The sequence below is a fragment of the Neomonachus schauinslandi genome, chromosome 11, assembly GCF_002201575.2.
Source record: "Neomonachus schauinslandi chromosome 11, ASM220157v2, whole genome shotgun sequence".
NCBI classification, from domain to species: domain Eukaryota; kingdom Metazoa; phylum Chordata; class Mammalia; order Carnivora; family Phocidae; genus Neomonachus; species Neomonachus schauinslandi.
Window position 1 is genome coordinate 53,880,177 of NC_058413.1, and position 20,875 is coordinate 53,901,051.

The window sequence follows — 20,875 nt, forward strand, 5'->3', positions numbered from 1 at the left end:
TAAGCAGGCTCCATGTCCAGGGTGGAGCCCAATTCAGGGCTCGATCTCAGGATCCCAAGATCAAAACCTGAGCCGAAATCAAGAGTCAGACATTTAACCCACTGAGCCATCCAGGTGCCCCTAGATCCTTTCTTAAGAACACATTTAGGGCGCCTGGGTGGCTCAGTTGGTTAAGCGACTGCCTTTGGCTCAGGTCATGATCCTGGAGTCCCGGGATCGAGTCCCGCATCGGGCTCCCTGCTCAGCAGGGAGTCTGCTTCTCCCTCTGACCCTCTTCCCTCTCGTGCTCTCTGTCTCTCATTCTCTCTGTCTCAAATAAATAAATAAAATCTTTAAAAAAAAAAAAAAAGAACACATTTACAGGGCGCCTGGGTAGCTCAGTCATTAAGCGTCTGCCTTGGGCTCAGGTCATGATCCCAGGGTCCTGGGATAAGTCCTACATCGGGCTCCCTGCTCGGTGGGAAGCCTGCTTCTCCCTTTCCCACTCCCCCTGCTTGTGTTCCTGCTCTTGCTATCTGTCTCTGTCAAGTAAATAAATCTTTATTTTTTTAAAAGATTTTATTTATTTATGTATTTGAGAGAGAGAATGAGATAGAGAGAGCATGAGAGGGGGGAAGGTCAGAAGGAGAAGCAGACTCCCTGCCTAGCAGGGAGCCCGATGCGGGACTCGATTCCGGGACTCCAGGATCCCTGACCTGAGCCGAAGGCAGTCGCTTAACCAACTGAGCCACGCAGGCGCCCAATAAATAAAATCTTAAAAAAAAAAAAAGAAATAATTTACATTTGAGAGGAATAAAGGAGTAGTACTTAGAAAAGATGCTCCTGAAGAAGGAGGAGGAGGAGAAAAGGAAGGGTTACAGTGTGGCATTGGCAGGGAAAGACCAGTGGAACAGTAGTCCAGATAAAAACCCATGCATATATGGAAACTTTATATGTAACACAGCAGTCAATACAGATTGGTAGGGAAACAAAGGACTGTTAAATAAATGGTTCTGGGACAATAGGATATCAAAAATAAGAAAATGAGGGCGCCTGGGTGGCTCAGTTGGTTAAGCGACTGCCTTCGGCTCAGGTCACGATCCTGGAGTCCCGGGATCGAGTCCCGCATCGGGCTCCCTGCTTAGCAGGGAGTCTGCTTCTCCCTCTCCTGCTCCCCGCTCTTGTGCTCTTTCTCTCTCTCAAATAAATAAATAAATAAAATCTTTAAAAAAAAAAAAAAAAAAAGAAAATGATGCTACCTTGTACCATATAAAAAAAAAAGTTCTAGGTGGATTAGGCTTAAGAGTGAAATGGACTCTCAAGAAAATATAGGTGAAGATCTTTATGACCCTCTACAGAGAATATTTCTTAAACTAGACACAAAAAGTATAACCAAAAAGGAAAAGATTGGTAAGTTCTACCCCATTAAAAAAAAATGGTAAAAACACAAGCTCCAAAGTGAAAGGGGTTTGTATTTTATATATTTTCAACAAAGAAATATAAAACATGAAGAGTCTCTCTCTCTCTCTCACACACACACACACACACACACACACACACACACACAGAGCCCAGTAGAAAAATGGTCAAAAGAGGGGCGCCTGGTGGCTCAGTCGGTTAAGCATCTGCCTTCGGCTCAGGTCATGATCTGAGGGTCCTGGGATCGAGTCCCGCATTGGGCTCCCTGCTCAGTAGGGAGCCTGCTTCTCCCTCTGCCTCTCTCTCTCTGTCTCTTAGGAATAAATAAATCTCAAAAAAAAAAAAAGTTATAAAAAAAAATTTGACATCAGTGGTGCCTGGCTGGTTCGGTGGGTAGAGCATGCAATTCTTGATCTCAGGGTTGTGAGTTCAAGCCCCACGTTGGGCATGGAGTCTACTTAAAATACGTACACACACACACACACACGTATATGTGTATATGTATACATGTATACATGTACTTTAAAAGAAAATTAAGAACTTGACATCAAGAATTGGTGAGGATGTAAAGCAAAAGGGATCTCTCAGACACTGCTGTTTTGCCATCGTAATTTAGAATAACCACATCAGAAAACTGACATTACCTTGCAAAGTTGATGCACATACCCACATGTTCAGCATCAACAGAGAATGCTATACAGCCTCTGTGCAAATAAGTCACACACACAAATACATACCATTTGCATAACTGATTCCATTTATATAAAGTTCAAAACCATGAAAACAAATATGTTCGGAATACATGCAGTAGTGTGTTGGAGCTGGTTGTAACAGGTTGGGAGAAACTGGCAAATGCTACAAATCAGGGCTATTTTTTTCCTTCTGGTGAGCTGGTTAAATATTTACAAGCACAGAAGTACACCACAGGAGATGCATAGTAGTGAAACAATAAATAAAAACAAAAGAATACTAAACAGAGAGGGGCACACAGGGGCAACATTCTTTCAATAAGGAATGTTCTAATGCTGCTTTTTTGTGCATACAAACTTCTTAATAAGAAAAACAAAATAAGGGTTAGCTTGGTCAAAGCCAGGGTCAGTGGTGTGTGTAGTCTGGAGGGTTTGAGGAGAGGTAGCCCCGGAGGTGAATGAGAGAATGGTTAGTTGGAGCAATTGCAAGCATGCTTTTTCATGCTCAAGCGTCTGAGAAGCAAGGAGCAGTGGGGGTTGGTGTGCCCTGGGGTGAGAGATTAGGGTAGGTAGGGCAGGAGCAGATCACTGAATGCCTGTGTGCCAGGGTCAGCAGTTTGGATTCACTTTGGGCACTGTGGAGTATGGTCTTTGCAGGGTAGAGGCAAGGTGGGCAGGAAAGTGAGAAGTTGGAGTGGCTTTGCTGAAAGATGAAAGCCAAAGCAAGACCATGGCTCTGAGGAGGAAGAGGCTTGAGAGGTGCCTAAGAGGTAAAATGGACCAAGCTTAGTGACTGATTGGATGTGGGATGTGGAAAACAGGGCGCTTCTGCCCTCAAGGAGGTAGAGCAGAATTCCCCAATTTTTAAGGGTGGGCCATGAGATGACTTCCTTCCAAGGAGTACAATCCAGAAAGGAGGAAACAAAAGTAACCTTACAGTGGAGAGAAACCTGAAAAACACCTACCTCAGCAGGTGAAGGTCAACATTACCAGTGATGTCATGTTGATATGATGGAATGAGAATGGCATTTCACCTCCGTGGTCTTCCTTCCAGAAGCCCCTAACCTCAGTCTAATCGTAAGGAAAAACATCAAACAAATCCCATTGAGAGATTGTACAAAATACGTGACCAGTCCTCCTTAAACTATCAGAGTCATCAAAAAACAAGAAAAGTTTGAGAAACAGTTTTAGCCAGGAGAAGCCTAAGGAAACATGACAACTAAATGTAATGTGGTATCCTGGTTGGGATCCTGGAATAGAAAAAAAGACATTAGTTAAAAACTAGGAAATCTGAATAAAGTATGTACTTCCACTATAAATGATGTATCTGGAGGAAATAATCAACAACTATAGAGAATAAACTGATGGTTACCAAAGGGGAGGTGGGTGGAGGGATGGGTGAAACAGGTGATGGGGGTTAAGGAGTACACTTAATTGTGATAAGCACCAGGTGATGTATGGAATTGTTGAATCACTGTATTGTACACCTGAAACTTATATAACACTGCATGTTAGCTATACTGGAATTAAAATAAAACTTAATAATAAATATCACTAAATTGAACATTAAAAAAAACCCTTGATGTATCAATATTGGTTGTTATTTGTGACAAATATACCTGACTCATGTAAGCCATTAATAATACAGGAAACTGGGTGTGGGGTATATGGGAATTCTATACTGTCTTCCCAACTTTTCTGAAAATCTAAAACTATTCTAAAATTTAAAACAAATTTTTAAAAAGTCAGCTAAATGCATTTGTTCTGAAAAGTTTTTTTTTTTTTAAGATTTTATTTATTTTTGAGAGAGAGAGTGTTGGGAGGGTGGAGGGGCAGAGCGACAGGGAGAAAGAGTCTCAAGCCAACTCTGACTCCGCACTGAACCTGGAGTCCCAGTGGGGCTCAATCTCCCGACCCTGAGATCATGACCTGAGCTGAAACCAAGAGTCGGACCCTCAACCGACTGTCCCACCCAGGCGCCCCCGTTCTGAAAAACTGAGTTGAGAGTTTCTGAGTTGAGTGACCTTTATCAGGGTCACAGAATCAGCCCCTATTCTTCTAATTCTTCTATTGGCTCTTCTGTGAGGCGGAACTGAGCGGTGGTTTGCTTAGGCAGGAAGGACTACCACTCCCAGAGTGCCCCTGTGCGGTTGTCAGGAGCAACCAGAGAATGCAGACTAACAGCCCTCCTTCAAGTTGGGTTTATACAACGACTGAGTGCCTTGCCAGCCAGCCATGGGCCAGGATTATTACTCGGTGCTCCAGATCACTCGCAATTCAGAGGATGCCCAGATCAAGAAGGCGTAAGTTGAGGCGGGAGTGAGCCTTTAGGGGTGTGCCAGGAAGTCCCCACCTTTCTCTCTTCCAAATTGAGCTTTCTTGAACAGCTTAGGGCAGGCAAGGTAAACCTTGTTCCTTCTCTTGCTTCTTGCATACCTATAGCATGGGTTTGGGCTGGGTCAGAGTTCCCAATCCATTATCCTTTACCCCCTATGCCCTGTCTCCCCTCCTGGGTATCCTGGTTTTTCTAGCAATAAAAATAGGGACAAAGGAGACATTTGAACTTTATTCTGATTGTGGAGAACCAAAAGATTGAGAAAAGGAGAGTGACCTGACCAGATGGATGTGTTTCAAATTTTATTCTGGCCATCAGATGAGTTTTTGATGTTGAACTGCATTTCTCAATACTTTGATCAGGTCCTGGGGACTTTGTGGTCCATTTCCAAGAAAGTCTAGGACAGAAATCAGCACATTTTTCTGAAAAAATGTGTTTTTGGGGGGCACCTGTGTGGCTCAGTCGGTTAAGCTTCTGACTTGATTTCGGCTCGGGTCATGATCTCGGGGTCATGAGATTGATCCCCGCGTCCAAGCTCCACACTGGGCTCCAAGCCTGCTTATGATTCTCTCTCTCCCTTTCCCTCTGCTTCCCACCCCCCCACTCTGCTCGGACACATGCTCTCTCTCTCTCTCTCAAAAAAAAAAGATGTGTTTTTTTGATGAATATTTATTGAGTGCCTACCCTATGGTTAGGTGCAGTGGTAGCAGCTGGAGATATAATCATGAATCAGGCAGATACACAGCTTAATTTTGTTGATGAATACAGATGTTGAGTAAGTCATAAGTGTGATGAGTGTTACAGAAGAGGAAGTACAGAGTGCTGTGGAAGCTTATTTTAGAAGGAGAGAGACCCCTTCAGAGGCTGTCGTGATAATCAAGGCAGAAGATGAAGCTTAGGGGCACCTGGGTGTCTTAGTTGGTTAAGCGTCTGCCTTCGGCTTAGGTCATGATCCCAGGGTCCTGGGATCGAGCCCCACGTCAGGCTCTCTGCTCAGGGGGGAGCCTGCTTCTCCCTCTCCCTCTGCCCCTCTCCTTGCTTGTATGCTCTCGCTCTCACTCATTCACTCTCTTGCAAATAAATAAATAAAATCTTAAAAAAAAAAAGAAAAAAGATGAAACTTGAAGCAGAACAGTGTGCTGGAGAGAGGAGAGAGAATGGACTTAGCTATTAATGGGATCATTGGAAGGTAAAGAAAAAGGGAGGAATCTGTGATAATACAGTCAGTTAAGGTTGGGTAGTGATACATTTCTTGAACGTACAAATTCTGTTCTGAGAACCTTCCATCATTATTTCATTTAGTCTTCACAACAACCCTGAGAGGTAGGTACGGTTTTTATCCCAAGGCCATGTGCCTAGTAAATGGCAGAACCAGTATCCAGACACCAGGCCTACTGTGGGCCAGGTTCTATAGGGCATTTATGTGGGGTTAAGTGGAGAGAGTCTACAATGTGGCTGGAGAAACAAGACACAAACTCATGAGACAATTACAGAACAATTCAGGACAGCATGTGATGTCACCCACTGTTCAGAGCATCTCCTTGGCCTGTGGGAGCCATCTGAGGAGAGGTCACAAGGAGTTAGAGTGCAGAAAGATAAGCCAAAGTTAAATACTGGGAAGACCCAGGTCTGAATCCAGGTTCCCCTATCTGCTAGCTGTGTGACATGGACAAATTAACCTCTCTGAGCCTCAGTTTTTCCATCTCTAAAATAATTATTATAAGGGTTGGGACACCTGGGTGGCTCAGTGGGTTGAGCGTCTGTCTCGGCTCAGGTCATGATCCCAGGGTCCTGGGATTGAGCCCCACATTGGGCTCCCTGCTCAGCGGGGAGTCTGCTTCTCCCTCTCCCTCTGCCGCTCCCCCCGCTTGTGCTCTCTCACTCTCTCTCAAATAAATAAATTCTTTTAAAAATAATAATTATAAGGGTTGTTGTGGTATTGACATGGGATTATATGAGATAATGAACATGAAATGCCTAGCAATCATTTGCAGCAAAAACCGTGTCATATAAAGAGTGATTAAGGGAACTTTCCAGAATGCTCGGTGAGATTCGGAGGAGCGGCAGCTGCCCAAGCTGTGCCCAGCAACAAGCTCCTTCCCGCTCCCCAACACCGGCCTCAGCCCTCTCACTGGCTGTAGAAAATGGTGAAAGAAACCACTTTACTATGATGTTTTGGGGATCAAACCCAATGCCACCCAAGAGGAATTGAAAAAGGCCTACAGGAAACTGGCCTTGAAGTACCACCCTGATAAGAATCCAAATGAAGGAGAGAAGTTTAAACAGATTTCTCAAGCTTAGAAGTACTCTCTGATGCAAAGAAAAGGGAATTATATGACAAAGGAGAACAGGCAATTAAAGAAGGTGGAGCTGGTGGTGGTTTTGGCTCCCCCATGGACATCTTTGATACGTTTTTTGGAGGAGGAGGAGGAAGGATGCAGAGAGAAAGGAGAGGTAAAAATGTTGTGCATCAGCTCTCAGTAACCTTAGAAGATTTATATAATGGTGCAACAAGAAAAAACTAGCTCTGCAAAAGAATGTGATTTGCAATAAATGTGAAGGCCGAGGTGGTAAGAAAGGAGCCAAATGTTGTCCCAATTGCTGAGGTACTGGAATGCAAATAAGAATTCATCAGATAGGACCTGGAATGGTTCAGCAAATTCAATCTGTGTGCATGGAGCGCCAGGACCATGGGGAACGGATCAGTCTTAAAGATAGATGTAAAAGCTGCAATGGAAGGAAGATAGTTCAAGAGAAGTAGATTCTAGAAGTTCATATTGACAAAGGTATGAAGGATGGCCAGAAGATAACATTCCATGGTGAAGGAGACCAAGAACCAGGACTGGAACCTTGTTTTAGATCAGAAGAACCGTGCTGTTTTTACTCGGTGAGAAGACCTTTACATGTGTATGGACATACAACTGTTTGAAGTGTGGTGCGGCTTGCAAAAGCCAATATCTACTCTTGACAACCGAACCATCGTCATCACCTCTCATCCAGGTCACATTGTCAAGCATGGAGATATCAAGTGTGTGCTAAATGAAGGCATGCCAATATATCATAGACCATATGAGAAGGGTCGCCTAATCATTGAATTTAAGGTAAACTTTCCTGAGAATGGCTTTCTCTCTCCTGATAAACTCTCTTTGCTGGAAAAACTCCTGCCTGAGAGGAAGGAAGTAGAAGAGACTGATGAAATGGACCAGGTAGAACCGGTGGACTTTGATCCAAATCAGGAAGGATGGCGCCGTTATAATGGGGAAGCCTATGAGGATGATGAACATTATCCCAGGGGTGGTGTTCAGTGTCAGACCTCTTAATGGGGCCAGTGAATAACACTGCTGGCATTTTATATGCAGTAGTGAATGAGTGAAGGACTATAATCATAGCTCACTACTTGCTATTGTTTTTGTTTTAATATTCAACTATAGTAGTGTTTTAAAAGTTAAATGAAGAATAAACTCAAATATAAAAGCTCAAAAAAAAAAAGTGGTTTAAAGAACCGCATGTATTTCAAACAATGGCTCTTAACTCTTCTCTCTTGTAACAGCTTTAAGAGATGAGTCCCATACAGGAGTACCTAGATTTTGACCTCCCCCCTCAAATGCTGAATGTATATAATGAAGAAAAGCACCACGATGATTCCTAATTGCCTAGCTGTTTACCTTCTCAGTATCTCTCACTCGGTCTAGGCCGCTGCATCTGAGGTGTGCCTCCACGCCATCTTGCCCACTCCGGAAAACAGTGATGGCACTGCCAGGCAAATCTGACAACCACTCAAGTTTATATGAAAATGGAACTCTTCTCAAACCTACTTACTTTTACTCACTGATAGAATTTACTTGCAGTTCTCCCCATAACTGACTTTGACCTTTGTACCTGAGAAGGGCTGGTTTCAAAGCCTCAGGGAGGTCATGACAATTGTCTTCAAGTCTCCAAAGGTAGACAAAACAGATACTCTCTGTAAGGCCTCCGGGGGCCTGAAATGTTGCCTTAGAGTCAGAGCAGTGAGATGGGCTGCCTTGTGGGACAGTTTGGGTCATTCATTTACTCCCTGCTGCTCAGTGCTAGGCATCAGCGACAGAACTAGACATAGCAACTCAAGGAACTCACGCTAGTGGGAGAGACAAGCCAGTCAATAAACAGTTGGAGCACCGAGTGCTAAGTTGAGGGATCGAAGGCACTGGGGATGCGGGAAGGGGAGTCTAACCCAGAATGGAGGCTGCTGTTAGGGAAGGCATCCTGGAGGTGTTGACCCCTGAGCTGCGTGTTGAAAGATGAATGAAAACGTGCCAGTGGGAGATGGGAGGGACTGGAGAGGGGTGAGTGTTACAGGTGAAGGGAATAGAATGTCAAAGACATGAGCAATGCGGTGTGGGGAGTTTGGAGCCTGGTCAGAAGGTCAGGAGAGGTCATGGGAGTGGGGAGGGAGAGCAGTGAGTGAGAAGGCCAGAGAGAGAAGAAGAGGCTTGAATCTTAGATTTGGATTTTATGCTGAAGACAAAGGGGAACCAACCAGTGGAGGATTTAGGCCGGAGAGTGACTTGGTCAGGGGACAGCACACTGAAAGGCCTGGAAAGGGGGAACACTAGAAACAAGAAGCCATGGTTCTGCAATAGTTGTAGGGATGAAGAGGCAAGAAGAGAACATTGGGGAGAAAGGAAAGCTGATGTGCCTTGGTGACGGGTGGGCTGGGGGTGGAGAGGACAAAGAACCTGGGAGTTGATAATGCTCAGCTTTTTGGCTGCAGTGCCTGGGAAAGTGGGCAAAAAAATGGGGAGTGAAAATGTGTTTGTATTTGGGCTCATTGAGTTTGTGGGGCCTGTGGGACATTGGAGAGGAGATACCAAGATGGCAGCTGGATACAGAAGTCTGAAGCTCAGTGGCCTGGTTTCAGAGATTTGGGAGTGGTCAGCGAGTGAGTGGTACTCAAAGCCTCAGGACAGATGAGCTTGCGTACAGATAGTGTGTGGAGTGCGAAGAGAAGGAGCAGAAGGGGTCACCAGCTTAGAAGATGTGAGCCGGGCCGAGGAGCTGCACTCTGACCCACAGCACTCTGACATGCGGTCAGATTTGTACTGAGCCACTCAGGGGGCTGCACTGATGCCCTCTTTTGGCTCCTCCAGACCCACTCCCCACCCTTCTGCACCCTACTCTCTGCGCTGGAAGCTGGGCCCTCTGAACTGCATCAATAGGCACCCTGGCCCTCAGACTTGCTGATGCATCTGGCTAAAGAGAGCCCAAGGCAGGTGATCGGGAGGGAGGAGAGGAGAGTGGGGCTGGGGTATTTATACCCAGCTCCCTTCCTCTGAGGGCCCTTCAGGTTGGCTATGTTCCTTAACTGCAGATGACAACTCCTGCCAAGGGCCCCCGGCCACACACTCTCCTGTGGGATTTCGTTAACTTCTCCCTCGCCTCACTCCTATAGGCTCAGGGGTGGTCAGGGTCCCTCAGGGCTCCTGGCCTTGGGCTACAGCACTGTCCCCTGTGGTTATCCTCCCTATCTCCCACACTTTGGTGAGTGGTGGGACTGGATAGCTACGGAAGCCGGGAAAGGAATGAGCACAGAAGCAGGAGACAGTAAGAGGGCCTGACATGTGCTGAGTGCCTCTCTGTACCTGGCCCTTTGACGCCTTATTTTACCCGATCTTCCCAAGAAGCCTAGGTGTCAGTTCGGACATCAAGACAGGATTAGATGTGCAAGAAATTTGGAAACACGTGTGAGGGTGAAGGGGGAGCAGGAGTGTGCGGCGGGGGCCTTGGGACCCCAGGGCAGGTGTGATACCTGTGGCCCGGGAGCTGGCTGGGGAGGGCTGCAGAGTGGTCTGGAGGAAAAGCTCAGCCGGGCCGATCAACAGGAGACCTGAGGCAGAGGTTGCAGGTTGGAGGGGTCTTGTGTCCTACGGGGATGCACCAGCACTAACGTCCCCACCATGCTTTGGGCACTGGCTGGAGCAGCCTGAGAAAGTGTAGCCGCAGCACAAACACCCAGGGTGGGCAACTACGTGCTCTCCCCACTGGGTTCTCTTCGAGGGCATCTGAGCAATGTGCCGCCTTGGCCACCACAGCCCTGATTTTATAGCTGGGAACATCAGAGCAGTGGACAGCAGAGCCAGCTCCGAGCCATGATCTGCGCCTCAGGCCCGTGTCAGCTGCTATAACGTGTATGAATCCTCCCCCTTCTAGGTACCGGAAACTGGCCCTTAAGAACCACCCACTCAAGTCCAGTGAGCCATCCTCAGCAGAGACATTCAGGCAAATAGCAGAGGCCTATGATGTGCTGAGCGACCGTGAGTGACTCCACGCATCTCCTCTGCCCTCGCTCTATTCCTTAGGTCTCTGGGTGTTGGGCTTTCTGAGGGGGCCCAACAGAGAGGAAGCATTCCTCTTCCCTGCCTAGTGTCTGAACAAACTTAGAAAGAAAACAGCATGAAGAATTGCCTCTCTCAGTAGTCACAAGGTAAGGTTGACGTGGTGTGGAGAGCCCTTGGATTAAGCTGATCCGCTCAGCCAGTCTCAGTGGGGCAGGACCTGGGGCAGGTCTCCCACAGCCCCCCCAACCCCTGTGCCCTGCAGGGATGCACACAGTGAGATGCTTGCTGCCAAGGGAGGAAGGTGAGGCTGAGGCGTATGCCCAGTTACTCTTCCCAGACTGCCAAGTAGCTACATCTCCAATTCCCCAAGGACAGCATATCTATAAAGGGGCAGAGAGAGGCTGGTAATTCAGAAATCTCCTGAAACCAAGAGTGTAGAAAGTGATTCCCCATTTCTGCCCTGGGCAGTACCTGCATGGATGTCCCTGAAGGCTTGTCCTGGAGACTAATCACAGATCCTGTGCAGAAGAATGGCCAGATCACAAAGGTTTCTTTAGTCCCAAGTTTTCAGGACTTTAGAGTCCTTAGACTATAGGATTTCAAAGCTCTAGAATTTCGCAGCTCTAGAATTCTTAGATTCTAGAATTTCAAGGTACTAGGATTCTACCTGCCCCAGAGAAAACAGTAGCTGTGATGATGAGTTTAGCCAAATTCCAGGAGAGTAGCCTGACCCTTAATCTCTAGATCCCTCCTCCAGCCCTCCCCTACCGCCCCCAGCAAGTCTCCACCTAACTCGGTTCTCCTCCTGGCTATAGGACCATACTTAGATGCACCCAAAATGAGATTACACACCTAACTTTTAGGGTCTCCCTCCAAAGAATGCCAGACAACAGACACTTTAGAAAAAGGTTGCTTTTGCCCCTTTCTCTCCACCCTGTGTCCACCTGCTTCCCAGCCCAGCAGCTATCTTAGTCCCCAAGACTGGCCCCCTCCTCAAGGTGCCACATGTCCACAGCTGTGAAGAGAGGCATCTATGACAAGTTTGGAGAGGAGGGCCTGAAGGGCGGGATTCCTCTGGAGTTTGGATCCCAGACCCCATGGACAACTGGTTACGTCTTCCACGGCAACCCTGAAAAGGTTTTCCATGAGTTCTTCGGAGGAGACAACCCCTTTGGTGGTAAGAGACCCCACCTACCCACTTGCCTGACTGGGAAAGGACAGAGCTGTAAAAGGTTTCTTTTCTTCAAATTCTTTTGTTTTGTTTACTTTAAGAAATAGATACAGTGCATGGTAAGAAAAAAAATTGTATTAAAGAAGAAATAAATTCCTTTCTTCCTTCTCCAGAAGCAGCCACTTACTGTTAACAGTTTGTGTATCCTTCCAGAAATGTTCTGTGCATTTATGAGCATATATTTATCTTTACATAAGCCTTTTATCTAATTAAGGAAATAGGACCATATTGTACACACTGATTTTTTTTGCTTAGTATAGCTTGGAGATGATCTTATTATATATTGTATTATATACAGATCTACTTCATTCATTTTAATAGCTGCATCAGGTTTCATTGTATGGGGGTGTGTTAGTCAGATGTGTACATGGATGGATGGGTGAATAATCCCACATCCCAACAAATTGACAAAGAGCTGATTTCTGAGGCTCAGGGTCATCTTGCAAGGACAGTTAACCCTCAGACCTGTCTTCCTGGCTCCAGTTATGTGACTCAGAGAGGCTTGGTGTCACTGCCTGTCCTGTCCCCCTGCAGCCCCTTCCCCTGGATATAATGCCTTTCTGCATTTCAGAAGTTCTCTCTTCCTTTTCTCCATGTTAAAAAGAAGTGAGCTACAGCTCACTGCCTGTCTACCTCAGAGACCCCTCCCACCCTGCATTGCCTTCACCGGTCTGCTAGAGGAAGCTGAGTTCATAAGCTCCATGTGTGATTGGACAAAGCAGGGGACTTGAGGTCAGGCCTGTTTCAAATCCACGCACTGCCACTTATGAGCTGTGTGACTCTGGGCAGATCTCTTCACCGCTCTGAAACCTCAGCTTCCTTACGGTTAAATGGCTGTACTAGTCCATTCCTCACCCGTCATTATCAAATGAGATAATGGGCTTTATAAAGCCATCATGAACATGGGCTTTGCAGACTGAAAGCATACAATGGACCTGTCTCTCCCAGGGACACGTGCATGGAAAAGAGGTAGCTCAGAGGAGCCAACCCAGAACTTATGGGGCATCGCCTACAGGGTTTGGGGTCCCTCGGGCAGCACTCAGAAGCTACACTGCCTCAGTGCTTCACCCTAGGGGTCCTCGTGTCCCGTCTCCCTGCAGGGCCGAGGGACTAGGCCTTCCTGTGACCTGGCTACTGGGGTGTCTGGTGCACCATAGGTGCAGGGTGAACAAATGAATTCAGTAATACAAGAGGCGACCAGGTAATGCGCAGGCCTCTCGATTAGTTATCACCTCACAGCGGGGCACACATTACAGTGGGGACTCGCCCTCCCTAGCCTCAAGTCATTGCACCCTTCTAGCCTGTGATGTTCATTCCTGGCACTAACCGTAAGAGGTAGAGTACAAAAAATCTTAATTATGATAGCAACCCCGGACTTCACAAAATTTACGAAGGGTTTCACATGTAGCAATAAGCGTAGTGGTTCAGGGCGCAGGTTCTAGAGTCAAATTGTCCTGGGCTCAGGTGGACTGTGGGACTGTGAGCATTTTCCTTGGTCTCTGCCCAGTGAGAGAATAGTGTGAAGAGCTGAAACCAGTCCCTGATGCGTAGTTAGCTCTCAGCAACATTTGGCTCTTCTTCATCATCTTATTTAATCCTAATGGTAGAAGGCAGATCAGGCATTCTTACTCCATCCCACGGACAGAAAAACTGAAACCAAACAACTACATAGAGACAACTCAACTTCGAGAGACAAGGGCTCTTTGCACTGGGATGGAAGGGCAGGGCAGCAAGAGGGGTTACAGGTGTAGAGCTAGGCAGGGAGAAAAGAGATTGAGGGAAAAAAAAAGAGTTTGGTGAACTCTCAAATTTGTTAGGAACCACCCCTGCCCCAGCCCCTTGTCAGCTGCTGACTTCATAGAAACTTGAGTCTGGGGTCTCTAGTGGTCTTAGGCTGGGCTGGACAGTGAGGGAGAGGGGAACCTGGGGAAGGGTAGGAAGGTCTAGGATGCATATGACCCTCCCAGCAGCAAGCTAACAGCCAGAGTCATTTCTGGCATACCAGGAGCCACCACCAGAGGGCACTCCTCTCTCTTCTGAGGCAGCCAGCCTTGAGGGGTATTTCCCCAAGCTTAGGGGGAAGGGAGTCAGGAAGTGTGGGAATATCCAAACAGGGGGATGAAGCAGTGGGAAGGGGCAAGGAATGATAGTCATTGGATCTGCAATTGAGGACAACTTTTTGGCCTGGCCTAACAATCTGAGTCTGCAAGGTAGGAATGGGATACTGGGGACTGAAGAGGTGTGTGTGGAGGTGTCTATGCATGCAAGTCCCTGGAAACAGCCTCTCTTACTCCTCTCCTCTCCCCACCTCCTGCAGAGTTTTTTGATGCAGAAGGAAGTGAGGTAGATTTGAACTTTGGAGGGCTCCGGGGCCGAGGGGTCAAGAAACAGGACCCCCCAATCGAACGAGACCTCTACCTATCCCTGGAGGACTTATTCTTTGGCTGCACCAAGAAAATTAAGATCTCCCGAAGGGTGAGTACTTGGCTTGCTCCTATTGGGAGCCACTACCTATCCCCTCCAATCTTATAAGTAACCTCCTCCCTATCCTCACTGGAGACCTCAGGTATGGTCTCTGATGGAATCATGAAATCTCAGATTTGGAGACCTAGGATAATAGAATTCTAGAATCTGAAGTTGGAAGGGACAATTGAAGGTATTAGCCCCATTCTTTCCTAGTGCAGGAATCTCCTCTCCAGTGTTCCTAAGTGGGACAGAGTCTTCCCTTTCTTCTCAGTTCAGCCCCATCCCTGTGGGAAGTTGGGCTCTGAATAGGTAGAGTCTCTTGTGAATTCTGCCCTCTGGACATTACCAGACCATACCCCCAGGGCTTCATCAGTGTGTAAGCCTCATGAGTAAGAAGAAACAGTGTGGGCATGGAGGGTGGGCTGCGGGACAGTCCCCAAAGAGTCTGACTGAAGACCTCCAGGGCCTCAGGGTGCAGTTTTTGGGTTGGCCCTGTCCCATGGCCCAGCCCTATGGTAGGCACACGAGCAAGTCCTCCTAACACCTTCACCCAGAAGAGGAGATGCCAACTATGGCCAGGCTTTCCACAGATGGCACCCATCTGAGCATGTGATTGGTTGGGGAATGGATGGATGACATAATAGGGAATGCTCAGATATGCTGACCTCTGTGGTCTTTCTCCCTTCATGATTAAGAGACCTGCCAGAGCCTCAGAGCCAGAGCCTCTGGGTTGGGAGAGGACCTGGGTATGTGTTCACTATGCATTTGTTAGTGGCCAGGGCCACGTGATTTCTAGGGCTGGAGTTGGGGGCTTGATCAACTCATGGTGACCACTTGGCATCTCAGGCCCCAGCCCCATGACATAGTCTGTCATCCTGGAATTATAAGTCCTTGGTTCCAGTGAATGGGGTGAGAGTGGGAATGGCTCCGGGAAGGTTCTCCCTGTTGCTAGAGGAATGAACCCCTGTAACATCTTTCTCATGTGAAGAGGCCAGCCGGGAAAGCCCCAGCAAACCTCCCCCCCTGCTATCTGGCTGCAGGTGCTGAACGAGGATGGGTACTCCTCTACCATCAAGGACAAGATTCTCACAATTGATGTGAAACCCGGTTGGAGGCAGGGCACACGGATCACCTTTGAGAAGGAAGGGGACCAGGTGAGAAGGAGGGAACTGACTAGGGTCAGTCCTAGTTGGTCTCAGTCACCTGGGTTTGCTCATGGGGTGGGAAGACTGAAGGGGAAGGAGGCAATGTTTTCTCCTGCCCTGTGAGCCCTAGTCTGGTAGGGAGACCAGTCTGCAGAGTGGGTGAGATGATCCCCAAAGTCCCTTTCAAGCGACAGAGCCTCACCATACCTTTGTGAGTGGATAGCCCAGGGCTTTTCCCCATTTTGCAGAATAGGAAACTGAGGACCAGAGAGGGAAGGGATTTGCCCAGGGCAAGAGCGCAAGAGCTCTTCCAGAAGAGACTTTAGCAGAGTTTTGGTGACTTAATGATGCTTGGCAGGACAGAGGCTTGCAGAAAGTTGTCTTCAAAACTTGCAGCTCAAGACAAACCATGAGAGACGATGGACTCTGAGAAACAAACTGAGGGTTCTAGAGGGGAGGGGGGTGGGAGGATGGGTTAGCCCGGTGGTGGGTATTGAGGAGGGCACGTTCTGCATGGAGCACTGGGTGTTATGCACAAACAACGAATCATGGAACACTACATCTAAAACTAATGATGTAATGTATGGGGATTAACATAACAATAAAAAAGTTAAAAAAACAAAACAAAACTTGCAGCTCAGCGTTTTGCCCACCACCTGAGGAAGCTCTGTCCCCCTCCAGCTGAGTGAATCCTTTTGGGCATGCTCAATAGAGGAAAAGTAGTGTTTTGGGGGGGGGGCTGGATTCACTCAAGTAAGCTTCTCAGAGGAGGGGATATGGAACCAAATGTAAAGGTCCTTCCAGAAAACCTAGTTTAATCTCTTGTTGAAGACATGGAGGCAGGAACTTGGCCAGTGGCACACAGCCAATTAGTCCTTGTCAACACTTGGCCTCCTCTGCCCAGGGCCCCAACATTATCCCAGCCGACATCATCTTCATCGTAAAGGAGAAGCTACACCCTCGCTTCCGCAGGGAGAATGACAACCTCCTTTTTGTGAACCCCATTCTCTTGGGCAAGGTGAGTGGGCAAAGTGGAGGAGTAGAGGTGGGCAGATGAGAGTGAGCAAGCTGGCCGCACTCTTCACTCCCCCCACTGTGTGGGGCAGGCCTTCAGAACGTGATGAGTGCACATAGAATCTTTGTGGCTGTCTTCAGGGCCCCTCCATGTAAGGAATAGCACCAGCCTAGACTTTTCCTTCCCTCCCCCACCCCACCTGCAGGCAGTCACTCAGTCAATCCTGCCACCTGGTCTCCTTCTGTTCATCCCCACAGTGTGGGTGTGGGCACCTGCATCTGCCTAGCAGCCCTTTGGCAGCTCTCCGGCCTCCCTTCCAAGCATTTCCTCTAGGCTCTTCCCTGTACTCATTGGACTGTGCCGCAGGCCTGTCTCAGCATCTCATATGGCATTCAGGGCCCTCCACACTCTGCCCCTGCGGATCTCTTTCCCTGCACTCCAACTCCTGTCCATTGGGTGCATTTTTCACACCTCCATACTCTTGTTTGTGCTTGGCCCTCTGCATGGAATGCTGTATATCCACCTTGTCTACCTAAGCTCCTTCTCACCCTGATCAACTGCTACCACCACTGTGCAGCCCTCCTGTCCCACTCCAAAATGGTTTTGGGGTCTCTCTTTGGCTCTCGCAGACCCTTTTACTTCCCTCTATCAAAACATATCATCATCAATCTTAGTTACCAGACTGAGCTCCTGAGAACAGGTAGTTGCCTGGCTTGCTCTCCTGTGAGTCCTTGAACAGCCTTTTGTCTCCTTGAGGTGGAGCTCAGGGCCTGGCACTGAATAAGCTCTGAAAGTGCCTTCTAAACAGAATGGCCATGGTGACCTCCCCTACTCGCACCTTTGGCCCTCACGTCCCCTAGGCTCTGACCTGCTGCACCGTGGAGGTGAAGACCCTGGATGATCGTCTGCTCAACATCCCCATCAATGACATTGTCCAGTGAGTGCATCTGCTTGGGCCCCGGTCGGCAGAAAGGCTGGCTGGGCCTTGGAGGGTAGTGGCACACTGGGCAGCCTGGTGCAGTTCAGTCCCCACCAGAGAGGACTGATATCCAGCCCCACCTCTGGCCAACTGCATTCACCTGGTAAATGGAGTGCCTTTTTCTAACTTGCACGAGGCCAATATAGAGCCCAGAGGGCCCTCCCACCTCCTGTGTTGGCAGTCTTGGTTGCCTTCCTCCTCCTGAACCTCTCATTAGTGTTCTGAGTTGTATCCCTTAAGTCCTTTACAGGAAAGGCCCTCTGCATGGGAAGCTTTACTCAGTAGCTCAGCAACCCCCACCCCAACTCAGGGTGGAACCTCTAGTTCTGGAACCCTCTATTAAATAGATACTCAGTGTAAATGGGTTCTCAGGGGGCAGGCTGTCTGAACAAGCCAGTCCCCCCACCACCACCCTGTTGTGTCTGAAAAGGGCCACCTGGTGGAAAGCGGTACCGACTGCCCCATGCCTGAGGTTATGTGAGCAGGGGCAGCATGGGATCTGTCAAAGTGCTATGGGGGGTGGGGGGACGGGGAGGGAGGGTGATAATTTCCCTTCTTTCATCCTCCCGTCTCAGTCCCAAGTATTTCAAGAAGGTGCCAGGTGAGGGGATGCCACTACCTGAGGACCCCACTAAGAAGGGAGATCTCTTCATCTTCTTTGACATCCAGTTCCCCACCCGCCTCACACCCCAAAAGAAGCAGATGCTGCGCCAGGCATTGCTGACATAACTGGTGGGCTGGGGGCTGGAGCACGGGAGAAGGCTACCTGGACCTTATCCCATTCCTGCCTCAGGATGTGCAAGGGAGCCAGCCTGCTGCACAGATGTGATGTGAGGATGGGATGGCATGGGATGGCATTCTTTTAAACTGACACAATAAAGATTTATTTCCTATCTTCCAGTTGCACCCAGAAGACTGTGTTGGAGGGAGAGGAGCTTCATATATCTCTTCTTGTGGAGCAGAGGGAAGGGCAGGGCCCAGGAAGCCTAAAACCTGGGAAGCCTAAAACCTTTTTTTTTAATTCATTAATTAACATATAATGTGTTATTGGTTTCAGAGGTAGAGGTCAGTGATTAAGTGATATAAGATCAGTCTTATATAATACCCAGTGCTCATTACATCACGTGCCCTCCTTAATGTCCATCACCCAGTTTCCCTATCCCCCCATTCCCTCCCCTCCAGCAACTCTCAGTTTGTTTCCTATATTAAGAGTCTCTTATGGTTGTTCTCCCTCTCTGATTTTGTCTTTTTTCTTCTTCTCTTCCCCTATGATCCTCTGTTTTGCTTCTTAAATGCCACATATGAGTGAGATCATATGATAATTGTCTTTCTCTGATTGACTTACTTTGCTTAGCATAATACTCTCCAGTTCCATCCACGTCGTTGCAAATGGCAAGATTTCATTTTTTGATGGCTGAATAGTATTCCATTGTGTATATATACCACATCTTCTTTATCCATTCATCTGTCGATGGACATCTAGGCTCTTTCCATAGTTTGGTTATTGTGGACATTGCTACTATAAACATTGGGGTGCAGGTGCCCCTTCGGATCACTACATTTGTATCTTTGCGGTAAATACCCAGTAGTGTAATTGCTGGGTTGTTGGGTAGCTCTTTTTTTAACTTTGAGGAACCTCCATACTGTTTTCCAGAGTGGCTGCACCAGCTTGCATTCCCACCAACAGCCTAAGAGGGTTCCCCTTTCTCCACATCCTCACCAACATCTGTCATTTCCTGACTTGTTAGTTTTAGCCATTCTGACAGTATGAAGTGGTATCTTGTATTTTGATTTGTATTTCCCTGATGCTGAGTGATGTTGAGCATTTTTTCATGTGTCTGTTGGCCATTTGGATGTCTTCTTTGGAGAAATGTCTGTTCATGTCTTCTGCCCATATCCTGACTGGATTATTTGTTCTTTGGGTGTTGAGTTTGATAAGTTCTTTATAGATTTGGGATACTATCCTTTTATCTGATAAGACATTTGCAAATATCTTCTCCCATTCTGTCGGTTGTCTTTTGGTTTTGTTGACTGTTTCCTTGGCTCTGCAAAAGCCTTTTATCTTGATTAAGTCCCAATAGTTCATTTTTGCCTTTGTTTCCCTTGCCTTGGGAGATGTGTCTAGTAAGAAGTCGCTATAGCCGAGGTCACAAATGTTGCTGCGCTGTGTAAGGAAATGGTCTAGTTTCAATCTTCTGCATGTGGCTGTCCAATCTTCCCAACACCATTTGTTGAAGAGACTGTCCTTTTTCCATTGGATATTCTTTCCTGCTTTGTCGAAGATTAGTTGACCATAGAGATGAGGGTCCATTTCTGGGCTCTCTGTTCTGTTCCATTGATCTATGTGTCTGTTTTTGTGCCAGTACCATACTGTCTTGATGATGACAGCTTTGTAATAGAGCTTGAAGTCCGGAATTGTGATGCCACCAACTTTGGTTTTCTTTTTCAACATTCCTTTGGCTATTCAGGGTCTTTTCTGGTTCTATACAAATTTTAGGATTATTTGTTGCAGTTCTGTGAAAAAAGTCAATGGTATTTTGATAGGGATTGCTCTGTATGTATAGATTGCTCTAGGTAGCATAGACATTTTAACAATATTTGTTCTTCCATCCATGAGCATGGAACGTTTTTCCATTTCTTTGTGTCTTCCTCAATTTATTTCATGAGTGTTCAATAGTTTTCTGAGTACAGATCCTTTGCCTCTTTGGTTGTTTATTTTATTTATTTATTTATTCCTAGGTATCTTATGGTTTTTGGCGCAATTATAAATAGAATCGACTCCTTAATTTCTCTTTCTTCTGTTTCATTGTTCATGTATAGAAATGCAACTGATTTCCGTGCATTGATTTTGTATCCTGCCACTTTGCTGAATTCCTATATGAGTTCTAGCAATTTGGGGGTGGAGTCTTTTGGGTTTTCCACATAGAGTATCATGTCATCTGCAAAGAGTGGGAGTTTGACTTCTTCTTTCCTGATTCAGATACCTTTTATTTTTGTTGTTGTTGTTGTTATTGTCTGATTGCTGAGTCTAGGACTTCTAGTACTATGTTGAGCAGCAGTGGTCAGAGTGGACATCCCTGCCGTGTACCTGACTTTAGGGAAAAAGGTCTCAGTTTTTCCCCATTGAGAATGATATTTGCTGTGGGTTTTTCATAGATGGTTTTTATGATATTGAGGCATGTTCCCTCTATCCCTTCAGTGTGAAGAGTTTTAGTCAAGAAAGGATGCTGTACTTTGTCAAACGCTTTTTCTGCATCTATTGAGAGGATCATATGGTTCTTTTCCTTTCTTTTTTTAATGTAG

General features: G+C 47.1%; 1 protein-coding gene and 1 pseudogene across 1 annotated transcript; both read left to right on the plus strand.

Annotated features, from left to right (window-relative positions):
* The first annotated feature begins 4,322 nt into the window (after positions 1-4,322).
* DNAJB13 (DnaJ heat shock protein family (Hsp40) member B13) lies at positions 4,323-18,505 on the plus strand. The gene is made up of 8 exons (XM_021704673.1): positions 4,323-4,390; positions 10,609-10,712; positions 11,752-11,913; positions 14,285-14,442; positions 15,474-15,587; positions 16,483-16,596; positions 17,454-17,530; positions 18,148-18,505. The coding sequence occupies exons 1-8, from the start codon at positions 4,323-4,325 to the stop codon at positions 18,299-18,301; spliced, it is 951 nt and encodes a 316-aa protein (XP_021560348.1). The 3' UTR covers positions 18,302-18,505.
* LOC110593340 lies at positions 7,020-7,895 on the plus strand (annotated as a pseudogene).
* Positions 18,506-20,875: the final 2,370 nt, after the last annotated feature.

Bases quoted from the DNA above. Each gene is read 5' to 3' on its own strand.
- DNAJB13 (XM_021704673.1), top strand. From the start codon at position 4,323: ATGGGCCAGGATTATTACTCGGTGCTCCAGATCACTCGCAATTCAGAG. The intron at 14,443-15,473 runs GTGAGTACTTGG...ATCTGGCTGCAG, and splicing joins AAATTAAGATCTCCCGAAGG to GTGCTGAACGAGGATGGGTA. The intron at 16,597-17,453 runs GTGAGTGGGCAA...CACGTCCCCTAG, and splicing joins ACCCCATTCTCTTGGGCAAG to GCTCTGACCTGCTGCACCGT.